At 41.7% G+C, this 26927-nt stretch overlaps 1 protein-coding gene across 1 annotated transcript; it reads left to right on the forward strand.

Moving 5' to 3' along the window:
* Positions 1-18084: 18084 nt before the first annotated feature.
* On the forward strand, positions 18085-26356 carry VMA21 (vacuolar ATPase assembly factor VMA21). The gene is made up of 3 exons (XM_029240839.1): positions 18085-18252; positions 24120-24229; positions 24797-26356. The coding sequence occupies exons 1-3, from the start codon at positions 18200-18202 to the stop codon at positions 24937-24939; spliced, it is 306 nt and encodes a 101-aa protein (XP_029096672.1). The 5' UTR covers positions 18085-18199; the 3' UTR covers positions 24940-26356.
* Positions 26357-26927: the final 571 nt, after the last annotated feature.

Here is a 26927-nt window from a genome sequence, read left to right on the forward strand (position 1 = left end):
AGAACCCTCTTGATAAAACCTGCTCTACTTCACCAAAAACGTAACCATTAAAGAGTTGATAAATTGGACTTCAAAATTTAAAATGTTTGCTTTGTGAAAGACACTGTTAAGAGAATAAAAAGACAAGCTATAGACTAGGCGAAAATATTTGCAAATCACAAATCTGACAAAGTACTTGTATCCAGAAAATATAAAACACTCTCCGAACTTGGCATTTAAAAAACAAAACAAAACAAAGTGAACAATTCAATTGGGCAAGGAGAGTTAAACTGACACTTCACTGCAGAGGAAATATAGCTGGTAAATAAGCACATGAAAAGTTGTTCAACATCATTAGTCATTAGGAAAACACAAATCAAAACCACAATGAAACATCAGTACATACCCATCAGGTGGCTAAAATAAAAATCATAAATAAAAAGTAAATAAAATTTTGTGATAACACTAAATGCTGGTAAGACTATGGAGAAACTGGATCACTCACTCACTGCAGTTTCTTATAAAGTTTTACCATATGACCAACAATCCCACTCTTGTATATTTATCCCAGAGAAATGAAGCTTCATGTTCACACATAAACCTGGACATGAATGTTCATAGTAGCTTTTTTTTTGTCATAGTGAAAAGTTGGAAACAACATAAATGTCACTCAGTAGGTGAATGGAAAAAGAAAATGTGGTGCATCCATACAATGGGACACTACTCAGCAATAAAAAGAAACAAACTATTGATACACACAACAACTTGGATGGAGCACAAGAGCATTACGCTGAGTGAAAAAGAAGCTAGTCTTAAAAGATTACATACTGTATGATTCTGCTTATATAACATTTTTGAAAGGACAAAACTAGAGTGATGGAGATCACGTCAGTGGTTGCTGGGGGCTGGGGTGAGGGGAGGGTAGTTGGAGGTAGTACACTGACTGTGATGGTGGTTAAACACATCTATACATGGGGTCAAATTTCATAGAACTATACACCAAAATGAAAAAGCCTGCATGTGAAAAGTAGTGAAATTTAATAAGGTCTGTAGTTCAGTTAATAATATCATACCACTGTCAATTTCCCAGTTTTAATAATTGTGCTATGGTTAGACAACTATTAACATTAGAGGAAGCTGAGTGAAGAGTACAGGAACACTCTGTACTGCTTTTTTCAATTTTTATGAGTCTAAAATTACCTCAAAGTAAGAGCTTTAAAGAACACTAAAATGAAAGACAAAGCTATAGAAGTTTTAGAAAGTAATACAAAATGAAATCTTTATAACCTTGGAGTAGGGAAATATTTCTTAAGCAAGATACAAAAGTACAAACCACAAGGGAAAAGACTAATAATTTAAAATATACTACTAGTAAGAGCTTCTGTTCATCAAAATAACCCCATATGCTGTCTCCTGAGACAGCATATGGTATGGCACCTTTTAAATATAGCTAATAAAGCAAGCAAAACTAAAGAGTATATTATTTAGACATACATAAATATGTAATAAATATTTTAAGTCCATTAAATTAGAAACACAAAATTTTATATAGTGATTAACAATCAGCAGTATAGCAAAATGGTTAAGGAGAAGACTGCCTGGGTTCAAATTCTGACTTTGTCACCAAATGCTGGCATGACCTTGGCAAGTAACTTAACCTCTCGGTGCTTCAGTGGCCTTGTGTGTAAAACGTGGCTAACACAGGGTTATGGTAAGCTTTAAATGAGCTAATGCATGTAAAGTGTAAAACAATACCTGGCAGGTAGTGAGAACCGTATAAGGGTTAGCTACTATTATTATTTTGAGGAAATGAATGGCAGAGGGATGCAATAGGTGATGAGGCCATAGGAGAACTTATTATTAATGTTCTAGTTTTTGAGTTGGCAGCAAGTTCACAAATATTCATTATATTATTAAAATAAAAAAATAAAACACATGATACGCCAGCATAGACCAATGAGGATGGTATAAAATTGAGTGAAAAGAGAAGCGACACACTGAGAAGATACAGGTTGCAATACGTATATGGCCAAATGATTAAAGTCTGGAATATATAGAGAGGTAGTCAACAAACTAACAAGAAAAAGACAACCCGACAATAATAATAACAACAACAAATGGGCAAATGGTCTTACTAGCCATTTTCCATGGGTGAGGAAGCCAGATAGCCCATCCACATATGAAAAGATGCTCAAACTCAGTAAACGCAAATTTCAGTTACAGCAAAACACTGACTCTACTAGTTGCCTAGGGTTGCCAAAACAAAATACCACAGACTGAGTGGTTTCAGCAACAAAAAGCTCTTATTTCACAGCTCTGGAGGCTGGAAGTTCAAGATCAAGGCACTGGCAGGTTCGGTTTCTCCTGAGGCCTCTCTCCTTGGGTTGCAGATGGCCGCCTTCTCCCTGTGTTCTCAGTCTGTCTGTTGTCTGTGTCCTAATCTCCTTCTCTTATAAGGACACTAGTCATATTGGATTAGGGCCCACCCTAGGGATCTCATTTTGTCATAATCATCTCTTCAAGACTCTATTTCCAAATACAGTCACATTCTGAGGTACGAGAGGTTAAGACTTCAGTATATGAATTTGGGGGAGACGCAGTTCAGTCCATGCCATACACCCATAAGGATGGCAATGTCTATTTCCGAGGAGAACCTGTGCACATGTGCAGCTGGGGACATACAGGTGTATAGGAATATTAATAACCACATTTTGCTTATTACAAATGTTCACCACCAGTAGAAAGCATTAATAAATTACAGTAGATGCATATACAATCAGATCATATATAGCAGAGAAAATAAATGAAATGCAGTTATGTATACAACAATATAGATTAATCTCAGGAGCATCCTTTCTGGCAAAAAAAACAATCACAGTAAAGTATGCAGTACAGCTGGCAAAGGTAAAATATTTAAAGGGCCTAGAACTCTTTACACAGAGCAAGCAATAAGGGTGAATTTGAAGGTAAGAGGCAACAGATTGATAACTGGCACACCAACCTAGCTCAGGTAATAGTAACTCCTAATAGTGTTAGCTCCTAGCCCCAGCTCATGTTCTGAGTGGTCTCTCTTCCTCTTACAATTTGGGATGAGGAGATAGAAGTCACAGTAAAGTACGCAGTACAGTACAAAGTTCAAAAGCAAATGAAAGTAAGCAATATGTTGTTTAGATATAAATACAGGTATTAAATTTAAAGAAAATCAAGGGAGGGCTTCCCTGGTGGCGCAGTGGTTAAGAATCCATCTGTCAATGCAGGGGACACAGGTTCGAGCCCTGCTCTGGGAAGATCCCACATGCCGCGGAGCAGCTAAGCCCATGCGCCACAGCTACTGAGCCTGCACTCTAGAGCCCGTGAACCACAACTACTGAGCCCTCGCGCCCCAACTACTGAAGCCTGCACACCTAGAGCCTGTGCTCCACAACAAGAGAAGCCACCGCACTGAGAAGCCCACACACCGCAACGAAGAGCAGCCCCGCAGCTAAAGAAAGCCCGCGTGCAGCAACAAAGACCCAACGCAGCCAAAAATAAATAAATAAATTAAAAAAGAAAATCAAGGAATAAACAACAACAACAACAAAATAGAATAGTTGTTAGCCCTGAGAGGGAAAGGAAAAGGATACATGTTTTAAAAATAAACTGAGTGGTAATTATGTGGCTATTATTTTAAAAATAATTTTTTTAACATCTTTATTGGGGTATAATTGCTTTACAATGGTGTGTTAGTTTCTGCTTTATAACAAAGTGAATCAGTTATACATATACATATGTTCCCATATGTCTCCCCTCTTGCCGAAAAAATAATTATTAAAAAAAAATGTTGAGTCATTATTTTTTAAAATCTTGTACATACTTTATAAATATTTTCTATTTACTCATTATTTTATTTTAAAAATATCTTCAAGAACTAGGCATTTGAAGAATTTTAAGGAAAAAAAGAGCTGGAATTGAACCCATAATGACAATTCTTTACAAACAAACAAACAAACAATGAAAGGATTCTACATACCTTCTCAGCCAACATTCCTTGCTAGGCAGCCTCTAAAATGCTCTCTAAACATCCTCACCTTCTTGTATTTGTGTCCTTGTGTAATCCCCTCTCCTTGAGTGTGGGCCAGACCTAGAGACTCATTTCTAATAAATAGAATACAGCAAGAGTGATGGGATGCCACCTACAAGATTAAGTTACAAAAAGCCTGCAGCTTCTGCCTTGCTGGCCCTCTCCTGATCTCTCACTCCTTTGCTTCGCTGTGAAGTGAAATGAGGAGACAGAATGTTTGTTGCTTTAGACCACTGAGTTTGGGGGTAATTTTTATGGAGCAATAGATACAAATATAAACTCTGGACTTACCTAAAGTCCTTTCTAGGACTTACCTAAAGAAGTCAGACATCCTTACAAAGCTGTATATACATATGTGTTGATCATACTCATAACGGTGAAAAAACAAAAGTAACCTAAAAGTTCAACAATAACAGAATGGTTAAATAAATTTTGATACTTTATATAATGTAATATCAGGCAACTAGAAAAATGACAATATACTACAGACATTAACAGCATAATAGGGACTATAAGTAACACACTATGTCCATAAATTTCACTACTTAGATGAAATAGACATATTCCTTGAAAGACACAAACTACCAACATTTACTCAAAAAGAAACAGATAACCAGAATCTATTAAAATGAATTGAATGGAATTCTGACTTGAAAATCTTCCCACAAATTAAAGCCGCATGAATTCATTTTCAACTTTTATCAAAAGTTTAAGGGATATGTAATACCAATTCTACAAGGACTCTTTGAGAAAATAGAAAATGAGGGGATACTTCTTAAATTATTTTATAATGCCAGCCAGCATTATTACCCTGACACCAAATCCAGACAAAACAGTATGTTAAAAAAAAAAACACAACCCTAAACAAAAACCCAATATTCCTCATGAACACAGTGCAAAAAATGTTCAGCAAAATATTAGCAAATTGATCAAGTAATATGTAAAGAAACTAAGTGATGTTTATTCTGGCAATGCAAAGTTGTCTCAACATTCAAAAACAAATCAGTGGTATGCATCATATTAAGAGTCTAAAGAAGCAAAATCACATGATCACACATTCATTCATAATAAAACTCTCAGCAAATCAGGAATAAAAGGGAACTTTCTCTTCTTGAAAAGGGCATTTACAAAACAAACAAACAATAACAACAACAAGATGCTCCTAACATTATAATTAATTATAGAAGACTGAATGCTTCCCCTCTAAGACTGGGAGCCCGATAAAGATGTTCACTCTCATCACTCCTATTCAACATCATACCTGAGGTCTTAGTCAATGCAATAAGTCAAGGAAAATGTATAGAAGCCTTCAGATTGGAGTGGAAAAAACAAAGCCGTCTATACTCACAGGCAACATGATTGTCTATGTAGAAAATCCCAAGGAATCTACAAAAAAGCCTCTAGAACAGGATATAAAGCCAATATACAAAAAGTCAATTGTGTTTCTGTAAAATAGAAGACAAACACAATAAAAAATAACAGAAGTATCAACTTAAAAAAAGAAGAACCAAATTGGAGTATTCACACCATCAAATTTTAAGACTTACTATAGAGCAATGGTAAGCAAGACAATGTAGTACTGGGGAGGGGACTGACACAAATCAACTGAATGCAACAGAGTTCAGAAATAACTAGATATAGTCAACTGGTTTTTGACAAGGTACAAAGGCAAAAACCAGCACAAGTGGTGCTGGAACAATAATTGGCCATCCACATGTAAAGTAATGAACTCGGACCCATATCTTGCACCACTTACAAAAATTAACCCAAAATTCTTATAGTCTTAAATGTAAAACCCAAAACTATAAAATATCTGGAAGTAAATATAGGAGAAAATCTTTGTAACCTTGGCTTATGCAAAGATCATTTAGATAGGACACACAAAATACAAACCACAATAGAAAAAAACTGATATAATTTATAAATTGGACTTCATCAAAATAAAGTTTTAAAAATTGTGCTCTTCGAGAGATAGTGTTGAGAAGGTGAAAAGATAAGCCACAGATAGGGAGAAGATATTTGCAAAGCACATATCTGATAGAGGACAGTGAATCAAAATCATGAAGAACTCTCTAGGCTCATGTGGTAGGCTGAATAATGTCCCCCAAAGTTATCCAGGGCCTAACTCCTGGAATCTATGAATGTCACCTTATATGACAAAAAAGAACTTTGCAGATGTGATTAAATTAAGGGCCTTGAGATGGAGAGATTTCCCTGGATTATCTGGATGGGCCCTAAATGTAATCACAAGTGTCCTAGTAAGAGAGAGGCAGGAGGAGGTTTGACTACAGAAAAGGAGAACACAATGTGTCCGGGGAGGTAGAGAATGGAGTGTTGTAGCCACAAGCCATGGAATACAGGCAGCTACCAGAAGCTGGGAGAGGCAAGGAATGGATTCTCCCCCAGAGCCTTCAGAAGGAACTCACCCTGCTGATACTTTGATTGACACCTTGATTGACACTCCAGAAGACTCAGTTTGGACTTCTGGCTTCCAGAACTATATGAAAATTTATTTCTGTTGTTGTAAGCTTTTATATACAGGATGGATAAACAACAAGGTCCTACTGTATAGCACAGAGAACTATATCCAATATCCTATGATAAAACCATAACGGAAAAGAATATTTTTAAAAAAGAATGTATACATATGTATAACTGAATCACTTTGCTGTACAGTGGAAATTAGCACAACATTGTAAATCAACTAGACTTCAATAAAAATTATTGATACAATTTTAAAAAATTAAAAAGAATTTATTTCTGTTGTTTTGAGCCATTAAGTGTGTAGTAATTTGCTACAGCAGCCCTAAGAAATTAATATAGCTCAGCAGTGAGCAGATAGCCTAATTAGAAAATGGGCAAAACTTGAACTGACGCTTCACCAAAGAATGGCAAATACGCACATGAAAACACGCTCGACATCATTAGTCATTAGAGAAAAAGCAAATTAAAACAACAATGAGATATCATTACATACCTAACAGAGTGGCTAAAATTTAAAAAAGAAATGACCATGTGGGGCAACTAGACTTCTCATGGTTTGGTGGTGGGAATACAAAATGGTACAGACATTTTGGACAACAGTTTCTTCTTATAAAGTTAAACATACCTTTACCATAAACCCAGCAATCCCACTCTTAAGTATATAATCAAGAGAAATAAAGACATGCCCATTAAAGAAAGGTGTACATGAATATTCATAATAGCTTTATTCATGATTACTAAAAGCTGGAAGCAACCCAAGTGTCCCTCAACCAGTGAATGGATAAACAAATTGAGGTGCATCCATACAATGGAATACTAATTAGCAATAAAAATAATTATTGATATATAACAATGTGAATGAATCACAGAGAACACTGTTCTAAGTGAACTAAGCTAGACCAAAATTCTATGTACTCTGTTATTCCATTTATATGATATTCTGGAAAAATTAAAACTGCTGGGATAGAAACCACATCATTGGTTGCCAGGGATCTGATCCGGAGGTGGGAGAAGGCAATTTAACTACAAAGGGGCATGAGAGGACTATTTGGGATAATGGAAAAATTCACTCTCCTGATTATGGTGATAATTACACGGCTGTATACACTTATAAAAATGCATAGAAATGTACACTTTAAAAGGATGAATTTTACTGTAAGTAAATTATATTTCAGTAAACAAAAAGACAATTTGAAAATTGGTACAAGCACTATGTTGAAAAAAATCACAATGTAGATCAATGGTTATGGACATTGGAAATCGTCCTTCAATATGTTTAAGTGGGAAAAAAAGTTTGCAAAATAGAAATTAATGAGAAAACGACGTGTGTGGTTACATACACCCATCCATCCATCCATACACATGTGCATATATTTATATATCTGGAAGAAAATACATAAAAATATTTATCGTGGTCATCCATGGGTGTTAGGATCTCTCATTCATTCACTCCCTCTGTGATATGTGGCCTTGGAAAAGACATTTTCCCTCTTTTGACCTTAATTTTTTCATTAGCAAGCTGACAGAACTGTACTAACATATTTCTGTCTCAGGGCCTTTGTGCTTGCTATTCTTCCCTCACTGTTCCCTTTGCCTGGGACATGGCTTGGCTCATAGCGACACAGCAGGAGACGAGCGGTGGGCAAGCGAGCCAGCAAGCGACTGAAGCTTCATCTTTATTTACAGCTGGTATAGGTCCATGGCCTGGGGGTTGGGGACTCCTGTTCTAGCGGGACAAATGGACAATAAGCATAATATGCATATAAGACAGTGTTGGGCAGTGATAACTGCCATGAAGAAGATATAAAACAGAGTAAGGACACTGAGAGTGATGGGGGTCTTTGCAGTCCATGACCTGTTAGGAACCGGGTCACACAGCAAGAGGTGAGTGGTGGGTGAGAGAGTGAAGTTTCATCTGTATTTACAGCCTCTCCCCATCACTCGCATTACTGCCTGAGCCCCGCCTCAAGTCAGATCAGCTGCCGCATTAGATTCTCATAGGAGCGCGAACCCTACTGTGAACTGCGCATGTGAGGGATCTAGGTTGCACCCTCCTCATGAGAATCTAATGCCTGATGATCCGAGGTGAAGCTGAGGCAGTGATGCTAGCTCTGGGGAGAGGCTGAAAATACACATTATCATTAGCAGAGAGGCTTGACTGCACAGAGACCATCATAAATCAATTGCTTGCAGACTCATATCAAAACACCGTCAGTGAGTGGCAAGTGAAAATAAGCTCAGGGCTCCCACTGATTCTGCATTATGGTGAGTTATATAATTATTTCATTATCTATTACAATGTGATAATAATAGAAATAAAGTGCACAATAAATGTAATGTGCTTGACTCATCCCCAAACCATCCCCCCCACCCCGGTCCATGGAAAAACTGTCTTCCACGAAACCGGTCCCTGCTGACAAAAAGTTGGGGACCGCTGTGCTAGAATATGAGCTCTGTGAAGAAAGAACTTGTTTGTTTTCTTCACTGCTGTTTCCCAAGCACCGAGAACAATGTAGGCACGTAGTAGGTGCTCAGTAAACACTTACTGAATAGTTGGCTGACTACATCTTCCGAGGGATCCTTCTAAAATCTGTCGTCTCCTCCAAAATGTTCACGCTCTTAAGGAACTTACAATCCAGTTGCAGGGACACAATCCAAAAGTGAAACGGCTACCACCTGAGGCACCATGAGCAGCACTGAAACAGAAGGAAGGGGAAGAGTTGAGTCAAGAAGCAAAGAGGGGACTTGGAATTGGCAAAGTGACTTTTGAGGGTAGCTTTTGTGTGTCTGGGGTGTGGGGATGCCAACGAGGAGGACTCTTGTGATAAATCCTGCCCTCAGAATATGCCTTGATCTTACAACTCTTTCAGGAGTCATTCCTCCAAGAAACACAGGAACCACTCTCTGAATCCTCCACAGCCAAAACTTTTGTAGCTCATGCATCACTAAAAATTCAGGACTCGCCCAGTCTGTTCCACCAGCCTTCCCAGGTAAGAGGAAGCCCAGCTCAAGAAAAAAGTGATGCGGTCCCATGGGAGTGGCAAGGCTGCAGCCAAACTTCCTACTGCAGCCCCTCATTAGCTAAGATGCTGAAGGGCTTTGGCTCCCCCAGCCGCCTCTGTGCCAGCTGCCAGGGTCATGTTTGCTCCACAGAGGCCCAGCAGCTGCCACACTTGGCCACAAGTGTTTACCCTGCTGTGCTGGCCATGGCCCCGGTTCCTTGCCTGCTTCTGTGCCTTCTCTAACTCAGCAGCAACTCAAGGCACTTGGTCTCTAAGAGTTCTCTCTCGAAGGATCACCTCCCCAAAAGATGCTTCTGGGCGTAAGCAACCCTGGGGCCCTTAGTGAGGGTTAGAAAAACTGCGAGATGGCCAGCCCCAAGCTGCAGGTTCAAGGTGATGCAGTTACTACACAAGTCTCTCCATGAGGCCCATAATGACCATCATCTCTAAAATTGCAATCCCTACCTGCCTACTCCCAACTTCCCTTACCTGATGTTTATTATTTATCATTATTTATTGTACATCATTTATCACTTCCTAATGCAATTTCCTTTGTTGTTGTTGCTGTTAATTGTTCATCTCCCTCTACTAGGATTTAAGTTCAATAAGGGCAAAGATTTTCATCGGTTTTGTTCACTGATGTATATACTCACAGTGCCTAAAATAATTGCTACTGCTTAAATAGAGCTTACTATGCACCAAGCCAGGTTTTAAGCACTCAGTATCAACTAGATCATTTATAATCCTCACAAGAACCTATGAGGAAGATGCTGTTATGTTCCCCATTTTACTGATTAAGCAACTGAGGAACAGAGAAGTTAAGTAACTTGGCCAAGGTCACATAGCTAGTAAGTGACAGAATTGGTATTTGAACCCAGGCTTACTCATAACCGCTAGGGTGCACCACCAAAGAACGAAACCAAACAGCGCCTTGTACGAAGCAGGCACTCCATAAGTGAATGAATGATTGAATCAATGAATGGAACTGTGAAGTGTTCCCCCTCGTGTGGAAAATCTGGTCTTCCATTCCACCACCGCCACCGTCACGCATGTCTCTCCCCAGGAAGCTCTCAGGACAATGAAAGCCTATGTGTTTTCTCAACAGCCCTCCTTCCATCCCTCCATCTCAGCATCCCTTCCTCCCCTCCTTTCCTCTGTGCTCAATAAATGAACAATGGGAAGGGAAGTCTGAGCAAGGGAGAGAGACGCGATACCCAGTATATCAGCGCTGATCCAGGAGCAGACTGATGCAAAGCAGATCGAGATGAGTGCCGAAGAAGGGGACATCTCGGATGGTGGGGATGAAGAACGACGTGTTGACATTGAAAACTGCTTTACTGAAGAGGTGGCATTTTGGCTGAACTATTAAAGATGGGTGGGATTTCAAGATTATCAGTGAGAAGTGCATTCCGAGCCCCCAAGGCTGTTGGAATTGTAAATTGGGGACAGAGGGTTCCACCTTCCACCGAGGGCAGTGGGGTGGGAGAGAGAGAGACTAGAGTTGAGGAACAGAGGGACCTGTTCAGTGTTGGCTGACACCCCTCCTCCACAGGGATGACGTCTTTCCTTGAGCTTCCAAGTCACACCTGAGGGAGGTACGGGCTCGTGTTCTTGGTCCTGTCACATCACAGGGACCCATAGGGTGACCTTCCGCAACAGGGCCTCCCTCCTCCTTTCATTTATGCCTCCTTTCCTGCTCTCTCCCATCTGTCCACGCAATCTCATTTCCAGTTCCTGTGTATATCACCATCTTACCTGCAGCCACCTCTGCATCTCATTTGGGCCCCACTGCCTTGCCTGGGTGGTGGCGAAGACTGATCTCTGGACCCACTCTGCCCTCGCCTTGCTGGGCTTGTGGTCAAGCAGGCAAGCAGCAAGCCTCTGGTAGGTTCCAACTATGTGCCAGGCCTTGGGCCAGGGAAGCCATTCCCCTCCCCTCAGCCCCGTGGCCAGTGCCTTGGCTTCACCATCTGGGAAATGAAAGGGTTGGATTCTGTGATCTTGAAAGTTCCTTCCAGCTGCAACCTTCTAGGGGAGTATTTGAATGCCCTCCTTTTGAAGCTCCGAGTTCTGTAGGGAAATGATTACCATAAAAATGTTTCCAGGTCGGTGCACTGGCTTCTGTCAGGGCCTCACTGTTTGACAACCACTGTGCAGACTTAAGTGATATTTACACACAAAAATGTTTTACTGTGGGACGCCATCATTACCCCAATGTCAGGGGCCAAGGATAACACCCCATTACAGGCCTTCCCTGTTATATGAAGAAAGAAAGATTCATTCACTCATTCAGCTAAGCCCAACTGTGTACACAAATCTGTAGTAGGTGCTATAAAAAATAGGCCTGATCTCACCAAGGGCTCAGACAACACAAAATCATCCGATCTGGGGAGGAAGGGACTAGTCACCTAAGAGCATCCACCCTCCGCTTCCACCTCCACCCCAGGGGACGAGCCCACCAAGGGGGCAGTTGCTTGCGTGCAGAAGCTCTAATAGTCTGACAGGTAGAAAGTGATTCTTGAGAATGAGAGGAAGCAAACTCCCCATGGCTTCTGCCCTTGGATCTACTTCTCTACCTGCTCAGCTCTGTACTCCGTACTCATTTCATCTCCCTTCCCTGTGAAAGCCCTTCAAACACCTGAAGACAGAGCTCTTCCTGTCCTTTTCTTCCTCAGGCTCCATGGCCTGTTCCTGCAGCCATTCCTCGGTGACACCAGTGTGCCAGAGGCTTACCACCCACTGTACTGACTCTGCTCTCATTCCTTTGAAGCAGCGTCCGGTGTTTCATCCTGGGAATCTTTCTCTTGCGGCAGATCACAAAACTGTCGGTGGAACAAAGAGATGCCTTGGCTCTTAGAAAAGAACTTACGCTCTCAAAGAACAGATGAATCTCCAACTGCCACCTTTCTTCACGTATCCTGGAAAGCCAACTGGACATGCCTTTAGTCCCACCCAGATCTAGTTCAGACATTGACCGATGGGAAAGTGAAGAGACTTGCTCAAGGGCACACAGGAGTTGCAGACAGAGTCACACGTGGCCCCCAGCTCTTTTTGCCCCCAGCCCAGTTCTCTGTCTCCTGTGCCACATCAGGGCTTTGCAGTTTATCCAGTGACTACTACACCTGCTTGGTCATCAGATCCTCATAACAAACCGTCTCCAGATGAAGTAAACGAATGCCCAGAAAGGGATATCGACTTGTGGGTGGTCCCACAGTAAGGAAGTGACAGAGGAACCCAGATTCAAGTCCAGGTCCTTGGCGTCAAGTCTAGTCCTTGCCACAAGTCTAGTCCTTGTTTTCCCCACTGGCTCTTGTGTGTTGGCCTTGTGGACACAGAGGTGAGATGCCACAGTGACCAATGTGAGGACACACATTTGGCTCTAAAAATCCACCTGGGACAGGACAGAGAAGACCTGCAGAGAGATGATTTGAGGCCCTTGTTGACAGTGAGATGAATGTGTTTCAGCAATGAAATGTGGTCAGCAACAAGTGTTGGCAAGGTTAATAGGAGGCCACCATCTACAGGCTACCTATGGAGGCAAGAAAAAAATTTTGGCCGTCTTGGGAGGCACTGAGCTCCTCGTTTCTGGAAGGGGAAATAGAGGCTGAATGGCCACTTGGTGGCAGTTCTAGGAAGGATTTCTTTTGTGGTGGTGTGAGCCTCCATTGCCTCACACATTTCCAGAGGCAATGTTTGCTCTAACTTGTCTCGTGGGGCTCAGGGCCTTTTTGAGAGGAAAGATAGGGATGGCGGCTGTCTTGGCCAGGCTCTAGGACAGGTGGAAAGCCAGATGCCAGTGCCATGTGTCCAGATAAAGTATGTGACACCAATGTCAAGGTGGCGCTCCTAAAGGAAATTGGGTGGTGGGTTGCTGCCAGGCTGCCTTCTTAGTGCAGAACTTTCCAGGCAAAAGTTCTTTTAACTATCATTTTCCTGCGGTCAGATCTCGGCCTGACCTGGAATCAGAGGACTGAGCATACACCTTCTCCAAATCAGGATTTCCAAAAGAGCCGCAGTTATGTGGTGCAAATTTTGGCCTTCTTGGTTGACAGGGCCAGGGATGGACCCACCTGGACAGGCCTCTCCAGGAAGCTGGTTCCTCTCTCACCCCCTCTGGCTTCCTCAGGCCTGAAGTACCAACCTGTCCCCCACAAGGGGGTGCTGGACATAATTCCTCGCAAGAAAACCTAGATTACCTGGGGCTTTACACAATGAGTTGCTCAGAGCCTGGAGGGTGGGAGGCCACATGGGGAGGCACGAAGCTTGGCCCTGAAATATTTCAAGTGCTCTGGGTCAGCTCTGTACTCTAAGGATTCTTAGCGGAATTGTTTTGGGAACAGATCTTGTAAATTCTTATTCTTCTGGCTTTAATATTCTCAGAGCAGAGTTTAGGGAGCAGGGAAGCAGATAGAGGGTGGGAGGGGGGAAGCCAGAGAGGTGGGCCTAGCAGGATTCTCAGTGCAGCTCTGACTGAGGGCACATGTTCAAGGCAGTAGAGAGATGAGGTAAGGGAGGAGCCAGGATATGTAGGAAGTTTTGCTAAAAAAAAAAAATAGTGTAGTTGAACATCAAAAGATTACTGTTAATCACAAAACCCAGACATCTCAAGTTAATGAATTTAGTGCTTTTCTGTGTATGGGAAGATGCAAGAGTCTGGGCTCATTGAAATTAGTCCTTGGATATGCATCCTAACTATCGAGGACCAATATCCTGTTTTTCTCCATCCTGAATGCCCCTTAGGGCTCACAGGTGGAGGTGGCTACAGCAGCTGGTGGCTTGATAGCAGGCAGCATTTTCTCGTCCACAGCAAGATCGCAAACTATCACGTAGGCCTGAAGTGCCACAGGGGATACTGAAAGGAGAGATGGCACTTGGGAGGTGGCAGAAATGGGGGCAGTGTCACTTCAGGTGGGGACATGGAAGGTTCCGATCCATGACCGGCCTGTTTTGGATATCCTACAAAGTGGTCCAAGGTGTTTGTGTTGGGGTGAGGGGAGAGCACACTAGAGAGGTGGGTATCTTGGGGCCACGTGGGGCCAGCCCTGACCTGGGAGCCGAAGGAGCCAGCAAATGTATTATATATAAATGTTTTTAATGAGTTTTGTTAACTGTAGGGTGGAGCTTATTTCTGTTTTCTTCACGGCTTAGTTCGTAAGATGCCGCGCTGTGCAAAGATCCCTTCAGAAAGTATGGGTTGGTGTTTCAAGTATGACTGTTCCTCTGCAACCCTATCGCGGGCCACCCAAAGGGGGACTTGAGGGGGAGAGGATGTTATGGTTTTGAGTCAGTAAAGCAAATTGGGGATTGTTGTCAAATTGAACTTTGTGGGAATTCCCTGGCGGTCCAGTGGTTAGGACTCCGTGCTTTCACTGCCACATGGGGGTTCCATCCCTGGTGGGGGAACTAAGATCCCCAAAGCCGCGCAGTGCGGCCAAAAACAAAATAAAACCAACAAAAAAATTGTACTTTGGGTGTACACTTTCCATGTCACTGGGTTTATACTACAGAGTATAAAACGATACAGTGGAAAATAATTATTAGAAGAATTAGGAACTATGAATTCTCTAATCCCATCACTGATCCAGTGGATTTGAAGCAAGTCATTTCCCAACTTTAGCTCTCACTTTTCTCAACTAAAATGAAAGGGCCTGACTGGCGCTCTTTCAGTTTGAGAATCATTTTCTGATTCACAGGGGGAAGACCGGAGGCGCTACTTCCGGATGCCTCCGTAATGACCACGCCCCTTGACATGCCATTTCATTCCCATGGCAACAGCTCTGTTTGGGCTCCACTGGCCTCTAGCTCTTTAGCAGCTGCTTGCAGGTCCGAGGTTTCAGGACTTTGTTCAGGGGCCACAGGACTGGCTAATTTCTGTCTTTCTCTTCCAGTTTCTGAGTTTATGCTGAAAGTTCTCTCTCCATTTACTGTGAGGTGAGCGCACAGTAAATCCTGGTAGAGTGTAGAACTCAGCAAGAAAAAGAGGTACAGAGGTTTAGTTTATATGAAACACTGATATGCAAATAATATTAGCCAGGCATTTTGTCCCCCCTCAACCATTATGAATGGTTCTTGATTGAGTTATCACACAACTGCCCCAGAGGCTGCTAAAGTGCCATCCTAGGAGGCAAGAAATTGAGCTACTAGATGTATGTGTGACTCCTGAAAAGTCCCTTCCAGACCAGTTTCCTCATCTGTACAAGGAAGAGTTTAGAATACTGCTATGGGCTGAATTGTGTGCCCCCCTCCATCCCAAGTTCATATGTCAAATTCCTAACCCCCAGTACCTCAGAATGTGACCTTACTTGGGAATAGGGTCATTGTAGTTGTAATTGGTTAAGGTAAGGTCATACTGGAGTAGGTTGGGGGGTCCCTAATCTAATATGACTGGTGTCCTTATAAAAAGGAAAACTTTGGATACAGATACAGACACAGGGAGAACACCATGTGAAGAGAAATACAGACATCAGGGGGATGCGCCTACAAAACAAGGCTCACCAAACATTGCCAGTAAACCACCAGAAGCTAGGGGAGAGGCACAGAACAGATTCACCTTCATCACCCTCAGAAAGAACCACACTTGCTGCCACCTTGATCTCAGACTTCTATCCTCCAGAACTATGTGACAATAAATGTCTGTTGTTTAAGCCGCTCACTTTGTGGTATGTTGTTATGGCAGCCCTAGCAAGCTAATACAACTACATCAGTGGTTCCCCATCTTTTCACTACCAAGAATCCCTTTGCTCTTTGTCCTTTTGTGGACTCCATTTACTTAACAGATATTTATTGAGTACCTACTATATGCCAGGCCCTCTCTAGTCATTGGAGATACACAAAGTCAAAAAGCAAAGATCCCTCCCTCTTGTGTTCATTCTATGTTTTAAAACATTTAGTTGGCCAAGTATAGTAGAGTTTATTTTAGTTTAGTAATAATTTGGGTATTTTCTCATGAGATAACCAGGATTACCTCATCAGTGTGATATAATTAGTGCCAAAAATCAAACGAAGGTGATGTTTTTAAGTAGCTGTTGATCCCTTATGGCAAGTAAATACATTCAATTCATTAGGTTTCTAAAAATATTAAAAATTGTCAGAACCCCCTTTACTACATTTATGGATCCCTAGGGGTTCAAGGGCCTCATCACAAGGTGATTAGCTAGAGCAGGGGTCCTCAAAATTTCCTGGTAAGGGCCAGATAGTAAATACTTTAGGCTTTGTGGCCCATACAGCCTCTGTCACAAACAACTACACAATGCTACCATTGTAGCATGAAAGCAGCCATAGGCCATACAAAGAATGAGCATGGCTGAGTTCCAATAAAATTTTATTTATGGACACTGAAATCTGAATTTCATGTAGTTTTCTCGTGTGACAAAATGTTATTCTTCTTTTGATTTTTTTAAACCATTTGAAAACGGAAAGACCTTTCTTAACGCATGTGCTGTAGAAAAACAGGTGGCAGGCAGGCTGTAGATATTTGGCCGTCTGGCCACAGTTTGCTGACCCATGAGCTTAGATTCTAATTCTGCTCTAGTTCTGGCATTAGGTGGTTCTTATACCCCCAAGGGTCTAGGTGAGGACCGGTGAGGGATTACAAATTTAGTAATTTGAACTCAGACCCGGGCTTCCTGCTCTCCGGTCCGAGGCCCCTAACACCGCTCTAAGCTGCTGGTTTAGTCATGATTTCAGATGCGGTCTTTGTATCCATGTGGTGCAGAAAATAGATGTGCGGTCAGCGGCCCTTTCCAGGGGTTGACCATGTAAGGGCTGTCCTCTTATTAGCAGCCAGTGGCAACCTAATTCTGTCAAGCCTGACCCTAGGCTTACGCACCCTTTTCGTTTATATATTTCTCGGGTTGCGCAGCCCGGGAGGCCCATCTGTCCCTTACTATTTGAGTCCCTGTTGTCTCATTGGCAGCTTTCTGAGCAGCTGCAAAATGTTTTTAACTTTAAGGGGAAGCTGGGATCACCAGCGTCTGGCCTGGAACAGTCTCTCTCAGCAAGGGCTCTTTCAGCTCTGACATTCCCTAGCTTTACGGACTCGGTGAGTGTTAAACTAACTCCTCCCAGCTTCCCACGGCTGGACTTTCACTGGGGGCAATAATTAATGAGGCATTTACTCAAGGACTGGGGAATAATGTGCACTACTTTTTTGTGTTGTTGTCGTCGGAAACTGCTTGGTTGCCTAGCACCCCAGTCGTCTGCCTGGTCTTCCTTGCTCGCAGATCATCTGTTCCAGTCGCCTCGCAACCACAGCTCGGCGATAGGGGCCGGAACGGGGACGAGGAGTGCTCGCGCGCGCTCAGGGGGCGGCCGCAGCACCGCCCTCTCCGGAGGACCATGCTGCGAGGCAAGTCCCGGCTCAACGTGGAGTGGCTGGGGTACTCGCCCGGCCTGCTCCTGGAGCGCAGGCCTCTCGTGGCAGGGCGCACGCCCCGCAGCCCCTGCCGGTAAGTCACGTGAACGCTCGCGACCGCGCCTGCGCCTGCGCCCGGCGTCACCACGGCGCGCCGCGCCTGCGCGCTGCGGCCCAACGCCCGGCGCTCGCCGGCACTTCCGGCGCGGTCTGCTTCGACCGGTCTCCCGCGGAGTCCGTTAAGCGCGGACGCGGAGCCCGTTAAGCGCGGACGCCGAGTCCAGCTCGCCTCTGAGCGCCTGCTGCGGGCGTGGCGACGCCATGGAGCGTTTTGATAAAGCGGCTCTGAACGCGCTGCAGCCGTGCGACTTCAGGTAGTCCGGAGCAGGGGCGGGTCGGGCGGGGGCCTCAAGCACGAGGCGGACCGTCCCTGGCTGGGAGCGGGGCAGGAGGGAAGGCCTGGGCCGACCGGGCTGACCTGCGGTGGGTGGGCGTGAGGTCTGGACCCTCGGGGCCGGAGCTGCGGGCTAGAGGAGAGAGGGGAAGTAGGTTGGGACCTGCAGTGTTTGCACCCTCGGCCCCTGCCCTTCGCTCGGGAGCAAGGGGCCCGGGGTCTTGGGGGATAGGTAGGGAGGCTTTCAGCTCCTGTTTCTGGCCTAGCACCACTTCTCGCTGTTGTCTATATTGCGATCTTGCTGTCTGCAGTCTTTTTCCCCACTGCAGGGTGAGCTCCCTGAGGACAGGAACCTGGCCTTCTCCGTCTCCGTGTCCCCCACAGGGCCTGCATCGTCGGGGCTTAATAAATGTTTGCTGTACGCATGAACGAATGGAAGGGAGAAAGGGCTCTCCCTGATTTGAGCCTTCTTCACTTGGGGAGTCAGTCGGATGGGGGCTGGTGGCCGAGTACAGGGAACCTGAGGAGAGAGCGGGTGGTTCTTGATATCTCACGAGGCAAGAGGATGGGGAGGGGTTTAGCCGCCATTCAGTGTGGGCCAGGCTCAGCTTAGGTGCTTTGTTATACATACATTATCAGAATTAAGAAAGTGCTTAGTTTCCTGATTTTTAAAAACGATGAAGTTGACTCAGAGTAAGTGACTTGCCCAAGATCACACGGTTAGGTCACACAATTAATAAGTGTTGAAGCTGGCAGTTGTCCAAGCCCACTGACTCCAAAGCCCGTGATTTTTGGAGCCCCGTGATCTTTTTCACTCTCACAATGGCAATGTAGGTGTTTATTTTTTTTTATTACTGTTTAGTAGTGACGCTACCAACAGGTATTTTTTATTAAGTACACTTAGAATACAGTATAGCCCTCCTAGACTGATTGTAGTGTTTCCTAATGGAATTTGCAGTGAAATCTACTTGCAGTGGAAGTCTTGCTTGCCATAAAAGGGAACATGGTAAGCTCTATCTGCTTAGTGTTTGCTGCAGAAGTTTATATGAAGTGGGTAAACTCTAGATGGTTTTAAGAGTGGGGACACAGTAAGGTTCATCCTGAATTATTTGTTTTGTGTGAGGCCAGTTCTAATTCTGAATGTTCTCATTCATTTCTAACAAGTCTCAGTAACACCCGGTCAGAGACACATAGGAGAAATCAGTTGAATGACATCAGTAGCTTTGTTTTAGAATAAATCACCGGTTATACCCAAGCTGGCAAGGAGAAAATGTCCTATAAACACTAGAGGAAGTTTGAAAAACTAGTTCTCAGAAGTTTGTATGCTTAACTTTGTACTTAGTCCTATATTTGTGAGACTGAAAGTCAAATTTTTGGAGCTTGAGGTAAAGAGAGAGGTGAGAAGGAGTTGGAGATAAGCCACAAATTGTTAAGATATGCTATGTGTAGAGTGCGTGGGGCTAGAAATTAACATGCAGAAAAGATTCTGTTCGTGTGGTGGGATCATAAGTGATTTTGTGTGCTTTAAAACATTTTTATGGTATTATATCATCTTTTCAATAGCAAACTTTTCTCAAAGCCAGGCCAGATAATAGATATTCAAGAGATGATCTAAAGAACAGGAGAACTGGTTAACCTTCCCTTTCTGTAGATTCTCAAGCTTTGTTTCTTTATCAGGTTAGATGATCTGAATTTTGCACACCAAAAACACATACTTTATTTTATTTATTTATTTTTTCACACACACACACACACGCACACACACACTGTATTTTATTTTTACAAGAGATAAATTAACACCAAGCATTGTAAATGGGTGACCACAACAAAAGCAACAATGACTGCAATTACCAAACACCTAACACACTCACACTATGTCATAATATTGACATTCAGTCCAGCAATCCTCCACTGTAACAGCTCCTTTACTTTGCAGTGAAAATTGATTTGAGTATTTTTTGCCTCTGAGTCCTTGTGGGATTTTTTTTTATTCAAACAGAAAGTCACAAAAATTATAATCACCCTCATCATGTCACTCAGCCCCGTGTCATTAATTTTTTTTCATCTTGATCTTTTGTTGGCACTTTTATGAGTTCATCAGTCTTCCCTTAGAGTTCTGAACATGCTTATTCATTCAGTTCAGCAGTATATTCAGTTACCAGAAACCTGTACTTGTCAGAGTCTTTTCCATGAATTCCTTGAAGATGAAACCCTTTTATAGGAGGAACATTTTTGCAAAAGCATCAGAGTATACCCAGAACAGTCTGTAAATGACAGAAGACTTAAAAATGACCACGGTTAAAGATTTGATGAAAGTTCATAGTAATGCAATTGACAAGGAAATTTAGTTATTTCTGAGATATACATTTTAAAATAATAACTAGAATTATGACTTATAACATTATACAAGAACATGCAAGATTTTTAGAAATTTCATGTAATGTCTGAAACATTTATCTTAACATATTTCCGTACAAATAACCCAAAGAAAGTTTAGTATTAGTTGTTTTTTTTGTTTGTTTTTTTTTAATATACTGCAGGTTCTTATTAGTCATCAATTTTATACACATCAGTGTATATATGTCAATCCCAATCGCCCAATTCAGCACACCACCATCCGCACACCACCATCCCCACCCCACCGCGGTTTTCCCCCCTTGGCATCCATACGAAAAACACATACTTTAACTCCCCAAAGAAACACCATGAAGGTCAAGTATTTTGTTGGGGTCCACAAAAGAATTGGCCAAATACCGACTTTATGTATGTATGCATTAATTTTTTATACAATTTTTAAAGGGTTACACTCCATACATAGTTATTACAAAATATTGGCTACATTCCCCGTGTTGTACAATACATCCTTGTAGCCTATCTACACAATAGTTTGTACCTCCCACTCCCCTTCCCCTGTATTGCGCCTCCCACCCTCCCCCCTGGTAACCACTAGTTTGTTTTATATATCTGTGAATCTGCTGCTTTTTTGTTATTTTCACTAGTGTGTTGTAGTTTTTAGATTCCATGTGTAAGTGATATCATAGTCTCTGACTTATTTCACTTAGCATAATGCCTTCCAAGTCCATCCACGTTGCTGCAAGTGGCAAAATTTTGTTCTTTATGGCTGAGTAGTGTTCCATTATACGTATGTATTGATATGTTTGTGTCTGTGTGTATACATATATATATCGTATCTCCTTTGTCCATTCATCTGTTGATGGATACTTAGGTTGCTTCTGTATCTTGGTAATTGTAAATAATGCTGCTGCGAACATTGGGGTGCAAGTATCTTTTCAAATTAGTGTTTTTGTTTTCTTTGGATGTGACTTTTTGTATTTTTTATATAGAACTCCTGCAGACACTCATATTATTCATAAAGATTACGCAATAAATTTTTCTAAAATTTTTCTGTTAGGTAACAGTGTAAGGGAGCTTATGTATGTTAGATGAGAATGTAGAGCTGAGTGATCACCAAAGTGGTATGTATTAAAAGATGATTCACTGAAGTATGGAAAGAAAATAGTAGAATTTCTACATAAATTAAAAAATTTTTAACCTTATCCCTTTTAGTGTCTGTTTTTGCATGTGTTTTACATTTTAAATAATGCATGAGTAATATGTGTATAGATAATTTATTTTAAAAAACCATTATGCCTGTATGGGGGTATGTGCTCAAAACTTTTATTTAATGATGGATTGCACAGTCAAAAGAGTTTGTAGACCACTGGTATAAACGTGAAATGTCCCCTTCCTTTGTGGCCTGCCAGAAGCCTCTCCTGTAGTGGTATACACAATTATAAGAACTCCTTTGCCTGGATTGTCTAGGGGTACAGACGAATGTGCAGGACTGTCTAGGACACAAGCTGTCATGTTAAGTGCTGTAACAACAGGCATGAACTAAGTGTGGTTGGATCCCAGAGCAATGAATCGTTCCAGCTGGCATAATCAGGAAAGGTGCCTAGAAGAGAGGTTATCCTGGGGGGACCTTGAAGGCTGGGCTGTATTCTTCCTAGAGATATAGATAAAAACCGGAACCTCTTGCTGAGTATTACCAGAAAGAATTAAGTTCAAGTGTTGACTCTGAGCATAAAGTTGGACGTGTGTTAAGGTTGTAGGGGAGCGACACTTGCCACCCCGAAATGCCTCTTTGCTGTGCAGATTATTTCACACTGAAAACAGTCAAGGCCCAAAAGACTCAGGAAGAAACTTTGACCTTCCCCTTAATTGCCTAAAAAAATTTAGATAGAGGGCCTGTTCCTGGAAGAGAGCTATCACCAGAGATACCTGCAAAGAGTATGGGCCAGGTGTGGGGAAATGGGGCATAGAGACCGGTGTCCACTTTGTGTCCCATAGACTCTGCATGGCCCAGCAAGCACTTGTTTACCAAACATTTGCTTTGCCATCTTCATGTGAATTGCCGCCTTCCCCTTTGAAGTCCCCAACCCCTACCCGCAACATCCTCTTTTGTCTTTAGCTGAAGATGGTATTTAAGGCAAGGGTTTCGGCCATTTTGGCGAGTTACTCAGTTCTCCTGGGTCTCTTCCACGTATACATGTTACTCAACTTTGTTTGATATTTCTCCTGTTAATATGTCTCATGTCAATTTAATTCTTAGAACAGCCGGAAGAACCCAGGAGGGTAGAGGAAAATTTCTTCCTCTCTGACAAGGTAGTGTGAGGATGGTTAGATTTAAGGAAAAAAAGACTTTATCTAAAGGTTAAAAGCTGTAGGGCCTACTGCTTTTAAACGTAACGTATGAGGTGGTATGTACGAGGTATGTGTGTGTCCAGGGTTGCTGGAAGCTTGCTACGCTTCACTGTCAGTAGTTGCTCATTTGTGACAGTGCATTAGGACAAATGCTGACGTAGGTCTACTTATCAGTAAAACAGCGTTAAGGAATATTTGAAAGTGGGGAAATAACTTTATTAATGTGTATTAATCTGGAGTCCTTTTTCATGTGCACACGTTTTCAACATAATTGGAATAGTATACATCAGGGGTTGGCGAAGTTTTTCTGCAAAGGGCCAGATAGTAAATATTTTAGGTTTTGAGGGCCATTTGGTCTGGCGCCACCACTAAGCTCTGCCTCTGTAGCTCCATGAAGTCTTAGGTGATGCATAGACAAGCGGGTGTGGCTATAATCTTTACATTGCTAATGTTTTAAGTAACAGTTTATCTGACTTGTTTTTCTTTAAGCATATAATTTTAAAAGCTTAATTGCATTCTTCAGAATCATTTTATTGTATTGTGGAACAAAACTTCCCATTGCAATATTTCCATTGATTTTAAAATAGTCTGGAAGAATAGAATTCACTGAACAAAAAGTGTCTCGATATCAAACTTTTAATGCATCCATGTGTGAAGGCCCTCTAAGTTGTACTCTAGCTACTTAATTACAAAGAAATTTGAGTACGTTTCCTTCAGCTGCATTCAGATTGTTCTAGGCTCCTATTTCTTTGGAGATTCTCAAACCTTGTCTGTACTGTATTCAGCTAGCCACTGATAGGATGCTTTGTGAAGGGACGTTCATTAGTTGTTTTCGGTGTATCTTCTCCCTTGCTACCTCCATTGTGAATTCTGTAAATCGTGTACATTTGCATAGCACTTGGGAGATTACAAACCACTTTTTTGTACTTTATACTTCCTTTCACACTGGATCTGCTGCTGGATTTCTAGGATCTTCTAATTTTGAGTCCCTGGCACTGCCCCTTCTTCCTCTCGCCACTGCTTTCAAGGCAGGGGCAGTGTTCCCAGCATCTTTTCTGTGGGTATTTATAGCATTTATGGACACAAGAATAGTTGGAAATGGCTGTGCAGGCTCTGATTTTCTCTTTGTTTACTTTATTCCAGAAATGAAAGTTCATTAGCATCCACTCTGAAGACGCTCCTGTTCTTCACAGCTTTAATGATCACTGTACCTATTGGCTTATATTTCACGACTAAATCTTATGTTTTTGAAGGTAATCCTAGACCATAAAACAAGACATTTTCCCCCTTAACTATATTTGAGATTCTGTGCTTTTATGACTTCTTTATATCTTTAAACTGGGTATTCTTAATTTTGCTTCTTCTGTTTTGCTTTTCAAAAATCACGTTGCATGAAATGAACTTTTTCATCACTTGGTTATTTCAGTTTGACATCATACTTGCTTATGGTTTTCTGTGGAATAGCTTGCAGATCCTTTCTTTTAACAGCCCTTTGAGAGCAAGAGTTGCCTGACATGGGAGGAGGAATTTGGGGGAATGTACCTTTGGTGGAAGATTGGAAGGAAGAGAAAATAAAGCTCCCTTTTTTAATGTCAGAGTCCTTAGATGAAGTGATCAGTTGTGGTTTTCATTCAACATAATGTTCTTCTTGTGTAGAATGTATTCAAATCTTTAAGTGAATACTTGATTTATCACCATGCAAATCATTCCTTTTTAATTGTCTGACTAGTTAAATATATAGCTACTAAAAATTAGTATGCTTTGTTTTTTGTATTTTGATACATTTTGGAATAAAATGGAAACTTTTTTTCTCTCGATAGGCGCCTTTGGGATGTCCAATAGGGACAGCTATTTTTATGCTGCTATTGTTGCAGTGGTCGCTGTCCACGTGGTGCTCGCCCTCTTTGTTTACGTGGCCTGGAATGAAGGCTCAAGGCAGTGGCGTGAAGGCAAACAGGATTAAAGTGAACATCACCTTTTGATAGCATTAAATTGATTTTTTTTAAATGGTAAATGTGTCTGGGGTAAATGATTTTATGGTAAGTGGTAAATGATTTTAATAAATTGAAAGAACATCAATCTTACGGAATCACGTTTGACTAGTGTAAATTTTGATCCTTCTAAAACAGTGGTTTGTATCATCAGTTTTAACTGTATGAGCCTCTCATTTGCAAATGAGAATTTGGAAAAGTTAAATTGGTTACAAATAAGTATGTGAAATTAGTTACACATTATTCTGGGAGGAATTTGATTATCTTACAACAAAACAATATTTTATAGCATTTCGTCTTTTGGTTGGCTTTGAGTTTTACTCCTCTGGATATATTCAGATGTACATAGTGGAGCACATCTAAACTTTATTTTTCGCTGGAACACTTTTCCTAACTATCATGAAAACACCACGTCATTGGGTTTTGGGTTGTAAATGCGTATTGGAAATTGCTTAAATTGTGGACACTGGAATTAATCTGAATGTCACTGAGAAATTTTGCATAAAGTGTAATCCCTCGTCAATAGAAATCTTTCATTACATTATTTCATGGGGAAACTAGGCTGAATCACACCCATTCATGTAAAAGGACTGGGTTTATTGAAGAATGCGGACAGCAAAGCAAAGAGAGCTACCTGCCTAGGCACCCAGCCTACTCCCTAAAGGCCCCTTTCAGGCCAGCCTCCTGCTTTCAGACAAACTCTGTTAACGATCTGCTTTGCTCTGGTCATTCAACAATGAACTTACTCTTTAATTACAAGGTTGTGTGAACTCCCTTTAAATTTGTTTTTCCTACTTTTTAATAATGTATATGAGTGAATTTACATTTAAATGTGTTCATTTTTGCATACTTAGGGAGTGTAAACAATCCTGAAAATAGGTTATTTTTATCATCCAGGAAGTATTCTTGGAATTTCTACTCTAGTCTTTTAAATCAGTGCCGTTATATCCCAGATACATCAATAGATAATGTATCTAAGTTAGATAATCCTTGAGGTCCTTTCTGATAGAAAAAGACCCTGTGGTTTTACTTTCGTTTCCTTGGTCTGTGTTCTTTCTAGCCACTTGGTACTACTTGTGTGCAATCTAAAAACACACCCCAAAAAAGTGCATATTAAAACAGGAAGAAAATTTAAATTCCCTGTAATGTTGCCACCTGGAGATAACCACTATTTTGGTTTACATCCTGTGCGCATTTCTTAATGCTAGTTTGTTACACACTAAAACTTTGGTTTAAGTTCATATTCTGCCCATTTTACCTGGCGGCTATTCGCATTTTTTCAGATGAGTGATTATTGGCCGTTTTCTTAAAAAGCACATTCTACCTTTACTTTTTTTTTTTAAATAGTAATAGCTTTCATTTATTGAGTCTTTTTTTTTAACATCTTTATTGGAGGATAATTGCTTTACAATGGTGTGTTAGTTTCTGCTTTATAACAAAGTGAATCAGTTATACATATACATATGTTCCCATATCTCCTGCCTCTTGTGTCTCCCTCCCTCCCTATCCCACCCCTCTAGGTGGTCACAAAGCACAGAGCTGAGCTCCCTGTGCTATGCGGCTGCTTCCCGCTACCTATCTATTTTACGTTTGGTAGTGTATATATGTCCATGCCACTCTCTCACTTTGTCCCAGCTTACCCTTCCCCCTCCCCGTATCCTCAAGTCCATACTCTAGTAGGTTACTCTTTTAACTAGATATTTCATTGTACAAATTTCCTGTCATTGATAATCCCTAATACAATGGCCCTTGCTGTGAGTGTTTGCCATTACTGATTTTGTTTGTTCACCCCTACTTTTGATGTTGTGGAACTGGACTAAAGGAGTAGAGAGGTAGTTAGGCATAAAAGCAAAGAAGGCATTTGTGTTTATTTAATTGTTGAGAAGAAATAAAAGATTGTTGTAGGACTAGTTTTTATTCTTGCTTATAGTTAAATGTTATCTACAGTTTAAATGTCTTA

This window comes from Monodon monoceros, unplaced genomic scaffold (genome assembly GCF_005190385.1).
Source record: "Monodon monoceros isolate NGI ecotype Baffin Bay Population unplaced genomic scaffold, NGI_Narwhal_1 Super_Scaffold_22, whole genome shotgun sequence".
Classification (NCBI taxonomy): Eukaryota; Metazoa; Chordata; class Mammalia; order Artiodactyla; family Monodontidae; genus Monodon; species Monodon monoceros.

What these genes read in the sequence shown, in the direction of transcription:
- VMA21 (XM_029240839.1), top strand. Translation starts at nt 18,200, where the DNA reads ATGGAGCGTTTTGATAAAGCGGCTCTGAACGCGCTGCAGCCGTGCGAC. An exon ending in CTGCAGCCGTGCGACTTCAG is followed by an intron (nt 18,253 to 24,119) that starts GTAGTCCGGAGC and finishes ACTTTATTCCAG; the next exon opens with AAATGAAAGTTCATTAGCAT. An exon ending in TAAATCTTATGTTTTTGAAG is followed by an intron (nt 24,230 to 24,796) that starts GTAATCCTAGAC and finishes TTCTCTCGATAG; the next exon opens with GCGCCTTTGGGATGTCCAAT.